General features: G+C 32.6%; 1 protein-coding gene across 1 annotated transcript; it reads right to left on the reverse strand.

The window, feature by feature from the left end:
- Positions 1 to 3,775: 3,775 nt before the first annotated feature.
- Positions 3,776 to 9,037, reverse strand: LOC130892498 (uncharacterized). Its single transcript, XM_057797940.1, has 2 exons — positions 8,719 to 9,037; positions 3,776 to 8,643 (listed from the first exon to the last, which is right to left on the reverse strand). Exons 1-2 carry the CDS (start codon positions 9,035 to 9,037, stop codon positions 3,776 to 3,778), a joined length of 5,187 nt encoding a protein of 1,728 aa, XP_057653923.1.
- Between the last annotated feature and the right edge of the window lie 4,847 nt (positions 9,038 to 13,884).

A 13,884-nucleotide genomic window follows, 5' to 3' on the forward strand; every position in this document is an offset into this window, starting at 1 on the left:
GTGATGTTATTCTTGCAAAATTTGGGATGAATCTTCTGTAATATCCAATGAGTCCTAAGAATGATCTCACTTCTTTCACAGTCTTTGGAATAGGGAAGTTTTTAATGGCCTCTATTTTACTAGGATTGGGCTTAATGCCTTCAGGAGTCACAATGTGACCAAGGAAAGCGACTTCTTTTGTCAGAAACTCAGATTTGTCTAATTGAATTTTCAAATTTGCCTTTCGGAATGTTTCAAATATTGCAGCAATGTGAATCAAGTGTTCTTGAAGGGACTTAGAGAAAATTATGACATCGTCCATATAGACGAAACAACATTTGTGGAGAAAAGGTCGGAGAATGTTATCCATCAATTTTTCGAGAGTGGAAGGTCCGTTTTTAAGACCAAATGGCATTCGTAAAAACTCGTAGTGACCATGTGGTACGGAAAAAGCTGTTTTTTCGATTGAATTTGGGTGGACTTCAATTTGATGGAAGACTTGGGCTAGATCAAGGGTAGTAAAATATGTAGCTTTTCCTAGATTATCTAAAATGTCTTCTATATTGGGAAGATTATACTTATCTTCAACGGTGTTTTCGTTTAGTTTGCGGTAGTCAATAACCATACGGAATTTTTTTTTGCCGGAAGCATCGGTTTTTTTTGGTACAACCCAAACAGGGGCGGAGTAAGGAGACATTGATGGTCTAATAATTTTTTTATCGAGTAATTGATTAATCTGTCTGGAAATTTCTTCTTGCATTGCTTTCGGATGTCGGAAGCCTTTGACGTAAATTGGGTTTTCGTCTTTTGTTCTTATTTCGTGCTTAATGACCGAAGTAAAAGTTAAATCAGAATTATCGTCATAGAAAATATCCTTATATTTGTTACAAAGCTTCAAAATTTTTTCCTTTTCTTCTTGGTTCAGATGCTGAGTACGAATTAATGAAGGATCGAATTTACTTGGACCGTTACATATTTCGTATTTATCTAAATGCTCGACATGTATAGGTTCTAAGGGCAAAGGAGTTGGTAAATAGATATCGTTAATGTAACCGTTGGCAACAGTATGGATAGATTCAGGAATTTTAATGTTATTTATTATAGTTTCGGGTAGGAGAATGTCTCCATTGAAGATGTCTACAGGAATTTTATTATGCAAGGTGTCAAAAGGAATAGTAATATTAAGACGTTTTAATGTAAGTAATTTACTTTGATAATCTATCAAAGCATGCAAGCGTTCTAGGTCGTAATTTCCTAATAGTATGTCGAAGTCTTTACTCCAATCGGCAATTCTAGCGTCGATGGGTTCTAAAATGTTAAGTTCTTCGAGCAAGGGTGTTTTAATATTGGAGTTATACTTCCGTGTTATTTTCATGGAAGTCAACGTGAAGGGCTTATTATAAATGTGATTTGAGTTGAAAAAGGTAGAAGCTTTAGGAGATATAATTGTATCTGAGCCTCCTGTATCAATTAAGACTTTTAGTTTTGATTTTGGCATAATGAAGTATGGTAGTTGGGGGTTGTTACGGATATTATTAAGATTTATTGAATTGGTGCTTCGTGAGTGGCTTCGTAAAAATTTTCGACCTGGACGTCTGGATGAGAAGTTTCGTTTTCAAAATTGTCATTCGTATCGTCAAAGTCTAAAGTATCGTTAGGGTTGAAGTTTTCATTTTGATGAGAATCAACATTAAAATTAAAAGTTTTTCTCGTGGAAGTACTCATTGGTTGGTTTCTAGTAGAAATAGTTTGTACACCACTCATTGGTTGTGGGACATTTCGAGAAGTTAGAGAATTTCTTTGGTGTTGTGGAGCAAGGGGGTTTGGCTTATTTCCAAAAGAATTGCTGGTAGATGGATTATTAAATGTATGGTTATTACCAAAAGTATTATTAGGCTGAGATCTAGTAAAACTTTGGTTATTTCTAAAAGGGTGGTTATTTTGGATTCTATTTATAGGAGAAATAGGGATATTTGAAAAAGAGTTATTTCGTGGTGGACTTGGGTTAATAATAGGGTTTCGCGTGAAAGTTTGATTAAATCTATTGTGGTTTGAAGGGATAGAATTTTGTTTTGATTTTTGGATAGAGGGTAGTCTTCTATTTTGTTGACTCCTCAAAAAGTTCATATATAATTGTTGATTTTTATGATTATCGTAGGAGATACATTTTTGCAGGGCTTCATCGAGAGAATTTATTTGAAAATGTGATAAATATTCACAATATGGCTCGTTAATGCCAGTGCAAAACGTTTTGAGAGCAATATTTTTAAAGTATGGGGTTTTGAAATTTACAGTTTCTTTATTATCATTAAGGGCTATGTGTTGAAGCAAATCATTTAAATTACTAGAGATTCTTTGGTGATATTGGTCATACGTCTCATTATCGTACTGAACTGTTGTAGATAATTGAGTTAGTAAAATATCTTCGGAGCGTCGATCTCCGTATTTAGATAGTAATGCTGGACGTGCATCAGTCCAAAGTGTTAAATTTGAGTAATTTAAAAAATCTCTAGGTTCACCTTTTATACGAGAAATAATATTGGCATTTAATATGAATTCTTGAGGTTGAGTGAGATTCTGTGACCGAAGGAACGTAATTAAGTTATCTACCGATTTTATAAATGTTGAAAGATTATCTTTCGAACTAAATTCAGGTAGAGTGGCACAGAGGCTGGAGATATCATTGTTTTGAAGAGACATATTCAAGCTATCAGTGTTTCGAACTTTTAAAATTTGATTTTTAGAAAATCGAGAACTATTAGCTGAAGTAGAACTGTCCAAAGGGTTTATAGAGAGATTTGACAATAATAAATGTAAGTTACTTTCAGAAATATCGCTAAAAGTGCTCATAAATAAGGTGAAAAGGAACGTTGTACTTTCAAGAGGATGATCACTGGTGATGTCTTCTGCATACTACGTTTTTCTCGCCTTGGTTCGATGGATCGTCTCGTTTAACAACTAAAGTTGACCAGGAAAACTTGCGTTTCTGTACGAATTTGATCCTGTTCGCAGCGCCAGAAATGTTCTTTGGACACTTTTAACCCTTTTTTAAAAAGTACTTTTATTTAAAATAAACGACTTATAATTTCTACAGAAAATAACTTTACAGACAAATCAATCTTTTAACAATGAACCGTGACAAAACAATGAATGAATAACAATAATAATGCATTGAACTTATATTTATTTGATACGTGTTTTGGAATCCGCTGACTATGTGATTATTGTTTATTGCACTTTGGAATCCGCTGATCGTGTGGCAGGTTTATTGCACTTTGGAATCTGCTGGTCGTGTGGCAGTGTCGGGGACCTTTCACATTTCTATATACAACTTGACAAACTTTCACATTTATTCATGAAGAAACACTATTCTATGAAATATTACAATAATTGTAAATAATAAACTTTGTAAAGGCAGAGTAACGATATATTTGATTAAATTAAACTTAAACATGTGGTTCTTTCTGTGTCTGTCTCTGTTCTCTCTCCTAAGCACACCTTTTAGTTTTTAGCTGCTGTTCGGAAAAGCAATGTTGCCGTTAGTACCTTTCTATTATAATATCTAAAGAATCTCGTAGTTTCAAGAAAAATAAAATGAAACCAAAATTTACAAACATATAACAACTTAACTAAAATATCAATTAATTATAAACCATGACTTTGTCGGCTACGAGACTCAACCTGATTAAACATACATTGAAATGTTCGAATATGCATTACATTGAAAAAAAAATCTTAATCTAATATTCTACAAATTAATAAGTCATAAATCAGTTTATATATAATAATCACTGCATTAGGATTGATCATAAATAGGCAAAACACTGATTTTAGTGACAGGACGTTTAAATATAGCGTTTTTCACTTTAACAGTTACCACTCGAATGTGCCCATCAGCACCAGGATGCACGTTCATTATTCTTCCAATCTTCCAGGCTAATGGAGCAGCATCATCATGTAACACGATGCATTGACCGACCTTATAAATGTCATTTGCAACTTGCCATTTAGGGCGTTCTTGAAGAGTCTGTAGATAACTGCGAGACCAGCTCCTCCAAAACTGTTCAAATAAAGCTCGCAATTGTTTATAGCGACAACTTAACCTAGAATGTTTAACGTCTAATGACTTTTCTGGTAAGAAAGTTAGAGGAGCACCAATTATAAAATGTCCAGGTGTTAAAACGTCCGAGTCGTCTGGATCTTCACTAAGCGGAGTCAGAGGGCGTGAGTTTACTATAGATTCAATTTGAACCAATAAAGAATAGAAATTCTCGTAAGTTAGAAGAGTGTTCTGTAAAACTCGCTTTAAATGATATTTTGTGAGTCGTACAGCGCTTTCCCACAATCCGCCATGATGCGGAGATCGCGGTGGTATGAAATGCCAAATAATGCGATTGTCAATTAGAAAATTTTGGAATACATCATCTTTGATTTCGTTTATAAGATTGGACGCACCGACAAAATTGGACCCATTGTCCGAATAGATTTCCGAAGGAAAACCTCTGCGAGCGATTAGCCTTTTAAACGCATTCAAGAAACTATTAGTTGATAGTTCAGTTACCAGTTCGATATGTATGGCCTTAGAAGCAAAACGTATAAAAATACATATCCATGCCCTTATCGATTTGGTATTTCGCAAAAAACTATTTTTAATTAAGAATGGACCCGTATAGTCTACTCCAAGTACAGAAAATATTCTAGAAGGTTGTATTCGGGTTGACGGTAGATCACCCATTTTTTGAAGGCCTGCAGAAGGTGATACTTTAAAACAAATAACGCATTTTCTTAAAATTCCTCTAACTGAATTTCGACCTTGCATAGGCCAATAATTTCTCACAATAAGAGATGTTAAGTGGCATTTTGCAGGCAGAATAATTGGATGTTTATTGTCAAAATTTAAATTAGTATTTTTCAATCGTCCCCCGACTCTTATTGTACCCCTCTCGTCGAGAAAAACACTCAAGCGGAAGAGTTTACTCTTTTTTGAAACTTGTTTGTGTCTTAATAAATCTTTGATTTCAATAGCAAAATGTTTGCGTTGAAAATGTTTAATTAAAATTATTTTAGCTTCGTCTAATTCGGAAATTTTAAGCTTATTTAAATCTCTCTGCTTGGGCTTAACCTTTAAGTTATTTTTAAATCGCAAAAGGTAGGCGATTATACGAATACATTTATTAAACGAAGAATATTTATAAAAGACGTCAAATTTAACACATTCTTTGGTTAACAATATTTTGTTGGGCGGCTGTTTCAATTCAGGTAAATCGGTATTTGATTGAGTTTCAATGTTATTAGGCCAATATTGATTGCTACTTAAAAGGAATTTAGGACCAAAGAACCACGAATCGAATTCTTGTATTTCTCCTGGGTGGACACCTCGAGATATGTAGTCAGCTGGATTCAAATCCGTTGGTATGTAACGCCACTGGTGACTATGGGAAAAAGTCTGTATCTTTGATACGCGATTTGCGACGAACGTTTTGAGTTTACTGGATTCCAATGATATCCAAGCCAACACAATGGTCGAATCACACCAGTAAAATATTTTATCAATTTTAATTTCATTTTCTGTTGCCTTTATTACTGTGTGCGCTAATTCAACACCTAACAATGCGGCACAAAGCTCTAATCGAGGGATAGAAATTACTTTCAAAGGAGCAACTCTAGATTTGGAACAAACTAGATTTACATTTACTGTGTCCAATGAATTCATGGACCTGAAATAAATTGCAGTACCATAAGCGTACTGAGAAGCGTCGGTAAAGACATGCATTTCTATGGATATGAAATCTGTTATTAAAATATGTCGTGAAATTTTTAATTTTTCAATTATTTTCAAACTATTGTAAAACTGTAGCCACGAAATTAGAACATTGTCGGGTACTGGATCATCCCAACCTATTTTTAAACCCCACAATTTTTGCATAAATAATTTCGCGCGCGTAATAACGGGACCTATAAGACCTAGAATATCAAAGATTTGACTGATAACGGATAAAATTCGTCTCTTTGTGAAGATCTTGTAGTGATCTGGACCAGATTCGGGATTTGTAACATATTTTAAAATATCCTCTGAAGAGTTCCAGACCGTACCTAAAGGTTTACTGCAACTTTGTTCGTCCTTAATAATATAATCTGTTTTAGTAGAGGGATCTAATTGTGAAACAAAATTCAAAATTTGCTGATTATTTGAAGACCATTGGCGTAAACGGAATCCGCCCGACAGTAAAATGTTATATACATCTTTTATTAAAAAACATGCAGATTTAATATCCTTTACGGAGACTAAGTAGTCGTCCATGTAAAAATCCTTTAAAATAGATTGAGCAGCCTCAGGATGATTGATTTCATTATCAAGAGCTAACTGTTTTAAGCAACGAGTAGCTAAAAAAGAGGCAGGGCTCATCCCATATGTTACCGTGAGTAACTTGTAAATTTTCAAAGGATCTGTAGTATTATTGCGCCAGAGTATTAATTGAAACTTTGTATCGTTCTCATGTATTTTAACGCATCGATACATCTTAGCGATGTCCGCGGAAACTACAATCGGAAATAATCGAAAACGTAATAAGATAAAGAATAACGTATCCTGGATGCAAGGTCCTGTTTTTAATATATCGTTTAAACTTAAACCCGAAGTGGATTTACTGGAGGCGTCAAAAACAACACGAAGTCGCGTGGTCATTGAGGACTCTTTTATTACAGCGTGGTGAGGTAAGAAAAAGCTTGGCTGTAAATTGAAATTAAAATTATTTAATTCAGACATATGTCCTAAGTTAATATATTCATTCATAAAACTACTATAATTTTCTTTCAATGTAGGATTTTTACCGAGTTTTCTTTCCAAGGATTGAAATCTATTGACTGCGATATCATATGATTCGCCCAACTGCTCTAGATTGTCCCTAAAAGGTAAGCGGACAATAAAGTTACCATAATTATCACGACTATAAGTCTGTTGAAAATGACTCTCTACTTCATTTTCTTCCTCGGTATAGTTATTTTTCAAAGACGGAATTTCTTCTATCAACCAAAATTTCTCTAATCCCTTTTCAAGATTGTTCATTGACCTTGACAAGTTACACACAGAAAAATTTCTATTATTTATATTCGGACAACTGATTGTACCTGCTACAATCCAACCGAGTTCTGTATTTTGTAGAATAGGACGACCCTTTCCTAGAAAAATTTGACCGGGTAATAATAAGCGATAAAAAATACCGGCACCCAAAAGTATATCAACTTTACTGGATTCATTAAATTGTGGATCTGCCAAATCAATATTATTAGGAATTTTGAGATGAGACGTATCAAAGTCCATGTGGGGTGTGTCAGTCGTTATCTGATTGGATACCAAAAATTGTAAATTAACATTATAATTGGAGTTTATAGATTTAATTCGTGTTTTAATAACATTATTAATAAAACTTATATTGCCGTTTATTCCTATAACTTTTATATGAACATCTGTCCCTTGAATATTCAATCTTTCAAATAATTCCTGACTCATGAAATTTGACTGAGAACCGGCATCTAAAAACGCTCGACAAATCATGGATTCGCCGTCTTTATTTTCAATTTTTAAAAGTGCGGTTGTAAGTAAAACAAATGAATCGTTATCGTAAGCAGTTAAAGTTAAAATATTTTGAGCACAAGCAACAACACTTTGTTTACTATCATTTCTTTCGACTCGTTTTTCATCAGACTTGATTGGCAAGTTCTGTGAAGAATTATTAACAGAGGCGTGCGCTCCATTATTGGAAATATTATGTTTATCAGTAATGTCGCAATTTTGATGTGAGTTTTTATTAGTAATAGATAAATGCAGTAAACTATTATGTTTTTTATCAAAAATTCTGCATGAACTTCCTTGACAATTCGAAACTTTATGTCCTAGTCGAAGGCAATTAGTGCAAGCTTTAAGTTTACGTATTGTATTGATACGATCTGAAATAGAAAGTTTTAAAAATTCATTGCAATAATAAATTACGTGATCTCCTTTGCAAAAAATACAAGCTAGAAGCCTTGTAGAAATATTACTCTGTATCTTTGTTGTAGCAGATTTGTGATATGTATTCTGATAATTTGAAGAAGAGGGTTTGTTCAGATATTTATTGTCGATAGATTCGAGTAGTTTACATCTATCGATCAAAAATTGAATGAATGTTTCTGAAGTTGGTGACACTACGTCTTTAGTTTCAATCTCCCACTCTTTCCTAGAATTTGCATCTAATTTAGATAATAATAGATGAATTAAAATTGTACTCCATTGTTCTACTGGTTCTTTTAAATTACGCAAAGCTCGATAGTGCCTTTGTAAATTGTCTACAAAAAATCGTAGAGATTCAAAGGAGTCTCTATTTACATTTGGCAAATCAAAGATTTGTTTTATGTGGTCTTTTATTATAAATTTTTTATTTTGATATCTCTCCTTCAATAACTCCCAAGCCACAGGATAATTCGAATCTGTTACCTCCAGAGAGTCTATAATTTTTATTGCTTCTTTTTTTAACGTTGTTTGGAGATAGTAAAACTTTTGTATGTTACCTAAATTAGGATTATTATGGATGAGAGCCGAAAATGCATCGTAAAATGTTAACCATTTATCATAACTGCCGTCAAATTCGGGCAGAGACAAAGGTGGCAATTTAACATTGAATGTTTCTATGTGAGAAGATTGAATATTAAAATTTGAGTTATTTTGTTGAGGTATAAAAAACGAATTTTGAGACTGATTGCCAAATTGACCGACGAATTCTTTTGCCTTTGCTACCGTTTCATAATAATCATCTTCAAAGGTGACTCGCTCGGAGAAATTTTGTTCGGATTCATCATATTGCTCAATTTCGGTTTGAACCTTGTTAAATTCATCAAAGATGAGTTCCATTCTTTGCATACGAGTGGAAATTTCTGTGATTTTTGAATTATTGTTTGAATCAGCAACAAATTTTTTAAACCGCGTTAGTTGACCTTTTAATTGGCCGCGGCGAGAAACTAAACGAGAAATCATTAATTGAAATTCTTGTTCTTGGTCATTTCGACCGGCCTCGTTAGCCATTTTTAACAATTAATTAAAATTAAATGAAAGTAAATGTGAAATTAATAATATAATCGGTACGCCACTGAATGGTCGACCCTTTTTTGCGTCGAAAGCAACGCCGGCAAATATCCAAATGAGGATAGGAATGTTATGTTTTTTTTTTGTCTTATTACCTACAACTGTAGGTGATTATATATGAAATATAAAATATTTTTGTTAACTTTGTTAACCTACAACGGTAGGTGATTAGATATTTTATTTGAATTATGAAAAATGTTTATCTACACGATAGATAGACGAATGTATGTTAAAACGAACAATATTATTGTTCAACCAATACGATCTCAACGTTGAAATCGGGAATAGTAGAAAAGAGCGGTACAGTTTTTTCTGATGTAATCGATTGTAAAGAAAAACACATAAAATTTAATTTGTATGATATTAATGAAATCAAATAGAATATTAATTTCACTAGAAATTACGAGAAATTCTACTTTTGCAAACTCGAAAGAAATGAAAGTAAATGAAACTGACTCACTCATTTATCTCCCCTCTTCCTGTCTTGAAAGGCCAAACTGTTGATCACACACACATCCGGCTCGAAGGACCATATTTATGTGCATTACGATGCTCGCAGCTTTATTGAGCTTCTCGTTTCCAGGAGTTTACACTAGTTCATTCAGGATGCGAATGCAACATATACAACTTGACCAACTTTCACATTTATTCATGAAGAAACACTATTCTATGAAATATTACAATAATTGTAAATAATAAACTTTGTAAAGGCAGAGTAACGATATATTTGATTAAATTAATCTTAAACATGTGGTTCTTTCTGTGTCTGTCTCTGTTCTCTTTCCTAAGCACACCTTTTAGTTTTTAGCTGCTGTTCGGAAAAGCAACGTTGCCGTTAGTACCTTTCTATTATAATATCTAAAGAATATGAGAGCGAACGCAACTATTATAACGGCACAAAAGATTGTTATATAATTTTCATGACTTTTTTGATGGAATATTAGGAATCGAAGATATGATCAAGATGCAATTGAACATCGATTTCACTAATAAATAATTAATTAGTAAAAGGGTGTCAATTCCAATAAAATTTAGACAACCAGCTGATATAAAATTCTCATTTGACATTGGACCTACTGAAAAATTATTGAAATCTTTATCAGTAAATATATTAAACTTAGAAATTTTAGTAAGTAAAACACAATTAGGAAAAGTCTATATACCGGAAACATTAACAGTAGCACAAAACGGCTATGCTTTAGTTGAAATAGTAAACGAAACATTTAAAACAATTTCTATAACTTTGAATAAACCTCTTTAACGTTTATCCTTTTGTAACTAGTCAATATGACATTCATAATTTTAATTACTTAACAGAAATCAAAAACATAAGTAGCGCAGAAAATAAAAAAGAAAAATGTAATCTGCAAAAATATAATCAACACAAAATAGATATAAGTAAATTAGTTCGAACCAATCATATAACTGATGAAGAAAAAAATAATATAATTATGTAAAAAATTTTCTGATATCTTTTTGAAACCAGGAGATCCTGAACATTTTAGATGCTTGAAAGGAACTAATAAATTTCAACACCTCATTAATTAATTGAACACTCAATATTGGCAAATAATAATTCTATTCACTCCGTAACACAATTCACACCATTCAAAATTATTAAAGGCCACATAAATAACCCTGATCCTTTTGATTTAGACGATCACTTAATAATATCGAATTATATTCAGAATCTCAAAGAAACATCAAAATTATTATATGAAAAAATTGAAGATAGAAATGCCGATATTTAAGAAAAAATAATTAATAAAAGAAATGAAAATAGAAATGATCCCCCTTCTTATGCAAATCAAGATACAGCTTATATAAAGACAAAATTTCGAGATAAAAAATTACCTAAATTTAAAAAGGTAGAAATCATAAAAGACTCCGGTATATTGTTAGAGACAGTTAAGATATTTTGTATAAAAAATATCTTTTTAAAAATAAACTTTATTTTTACACCAGTTTACAATTTCAGAGCTACAAACAGAATGAATAAAAAAATGAATGATCATGAATTTATAAAGTTCTTTTATCGTTAAAAGCTGACACAGATATTTTTATATAAAGTGAGCAAAATAACTTCACATAACTCCTCCCTCCTTAAGTTAAAACGACACCGTCTTTTTCAGTTTGAAACGTCTCCAAAATATCCAGATTATCATGGCTGATATTATGATTGCTAGAAGTCCGGGAATATTCCATATTGCAGGGTGTACTCTTTGATTTTGTATTGGTTCTGTTAATTCAGCTTGGAGTTTCAAATCCTTTATTGATTGAAGGTCGATTGTTTCTAGTTTAATGGGTTGTTTTGTGTATTTTTCTGTTCCAGTGAATTCCCAATCAAATTTTGGGAGTATTAGAGGGTTTACAGCGGTTGTTTCTTGAGTATTACTAAACGTGGAATTTTCCGTATTGATTTGACAACCTGTAGGAATTTTGATTAGGGTGTTTTGTTTAATCAATAGTATGCGTCTCTTGTCGCAGTTTGATTCGATTTTGACTGGGACGATGGTCGGTAATGCTAGTATGAATTTTTCGTCAATCCTTTCAATGACTGGATGGGTCAAAACTGCTGGGCTTGCTTGACAGGTGGGTTTTTCGGCTTTTAATAATGGAATAATACACGAGTCTGCATTGATGTCTTCATGATTTTGGCACAAGTAGAGACTGCTCAGCTTTGGACACAGGGTGGCTGCTTGTACCGAGTATTAAAAAGGATTTTTCGGGAATAATTATGGAATTATGGTAGAGGAGGCTAATAAGATGGAAGGTTTGGTAATTATCGTTTTTTAAGATAGGTAAGTGTATTGCAAAGATTATATTAGTTTCTCGGATTACAGTTTGTATACCAGCTAATTCATAATAATAAAATGGATTATTGAATCTAATGATTTTATTTTCTCCGTAGGTTTTACTTAAATGATCTACTAACTTTAGTAGTTCGTTAATTGGTATTATTGATGTATGTAAAACTCCTGAGTGAGCAAACATAATGGCGTTTTCTAAATTGCCTAAGAAGTTAATAAGATTTTGACAGTTTAATGTTATTTGATCTAAAGCGTTGGAAAATCTTACATAGTTATATATATCTTCGGTAAAATTACTTAATTCTGTAGAGAGTTCTTTTAGTTTGACTTTTATTGAGAGTTGATTTTTGTTTAGGCTTAGAACGGTTCTGTTATAGTGGTCGATAAGGTTGAAATTTAATGATGTCTGAAGTTCTAATTGATGCTTGATAGAATTTTGGTTTTCTAGCAATTTCTCTATTTGAGAATTATATTTTATTTCGTCGTCGTGATCGAGAGTACCAAATAGCCATTTACTAGCGGTTCCTAATCCATTTATTAATCCGCGCTTTTGCCGTTTAATAGGAGTGAGATTGTTCAATTTTTCTGTAGTTCTTTTCAATAAGTAGTTAGCATGGGAAAATAAATCAATTATCATATTTTTATTGTATCCTAAATTTGTAATATTCAAAAGTTTGTCAATTTTAGCGTAAAAGTACTCTATATTTTGTAGTTGGTTAGTTAGTTGATTTGTTTGAATTTAGTGTAAGAATGTATGTTTCGTTTCAATCACTTTAGTTGGTCCTAAGTAAAGTGGCATAATTGGAGTGTCCAATTCATGAATTTCTATGTCGAAAGTTATTGAGATGGGAATTAGGATTAGAAATATGGTAAGGATAAGATTTGTTTTTGTTCTGTTCATAGTTCTGTAAAGAAAGAGTTTACTTATTACTAGGTTTCTTAACAATAGATTTATGAATCTTTTTATTTTTTTCTAAAAGTATTTTTGTGCCTAAGTCACGTTTTACTTTAGATTTCACATGTCGAGGTTTTATTTTATTTCGTTTTGCTTCACGGTTTTTAATGAATATTGTCTGATTGTCGTCGAAATTTATAGGGTCTTCGCGATTCTCGTTCCGTTTTGAAATTACTTTTTCCTTTTCGTTTAATGACCGTTCTGATATTGATTGATAAAGATTACTAAGTCGTTTGCGTCTATTCTATAAAAAGTCATTTATAATAGTTTCTTCGGTGAGGTCGAAAGGGTCGAGTGCCTTAGTGTCACCTAGGATTATGTCAAAAGGTTTGCATTTAGTTACTGAATGTACAGAAGAATTGTATCCTAACACAGCATTTTGAATGATCTGTTTAGGGGACATGTTTGAATTTTGCAAGTGAATAACGCGAGCATTTTCTAATAATGATAAATGAAACCTTTCAACGAGACTTGCTGTTAGAATTTCTGGGTGTAGTAAAATGTAGTTTGATTTTGTGTAGCTTACAAAACTCTTGTAATAGCTGACAGTGGAATTCAGTTCCACTATCACAAGTTATCGCTGATGGTACGCCAAAGTGAGATATAAAAAGAGATAGACCTTCGATTATTGATATTGCGTTTACTGATTCTAAGAGATAAGCTTGGCCATATTTAAAGAATGAATCTAGAAATGTTAAGAACTTTGTTTTCATCATCTGAAATACATCAATGTGAATCATTTCGAATGGTTTTGTGGGAGTAAGCGTGAGTGAATATTTGATGACTGGAGGGTGTCTGTCGTATTTCGCTTGTTGACAAATGTCGCATGTATTTATATATTGAGTAATGTCCTTTTTCATGTCGGGCCATTAGTATTTTGATTTTAAAGCTTCTAGCGTTTCGTTTATTCCTCTGTGGCATGTTTTAGTTTCGTGATGATACTGTAAAATTTCTTTGCGTTCATCGGCCATTTCTACATCTCTGACAAATTTACGCGAAACTACTAATTTGAATGCGTGATT

The sequence above is a fragment of the Diorhabda carinulata genome, chromosome 4, assembly GCF_026250575.1.
Source record: "Diorhabda carinulata isolate Delta chromosome 4, icDioCari1.1, whole genome shotgun sequence".
In the NCBI taxonomy this organism is placed as follows: Eukaryota; Metazoa; Arthropoda; class Insecta; order Coleoptera; family Chrysomelidae; genus Diorhabda; species Diorhabda carinulata.

What these genes read in the sequence shown, in the direction of transcription:
- LOC130892498 (XM_057797940.1), bottom strand. Translation starts at nt 9,037, where the DNA reads ATGGCTAACGAGGCCGGTCGAAATGACCAAGAACAAGAATTTCAATTA. An exon ending in AGAATTCGTCGGTCAATTTG is followed by an intron (nt 8,644 to 8,718) that starts GCAATCAGTCTC and finishes CTTCTCACATAG; the next exon opens with AAACATTCAATGTTAAATTG.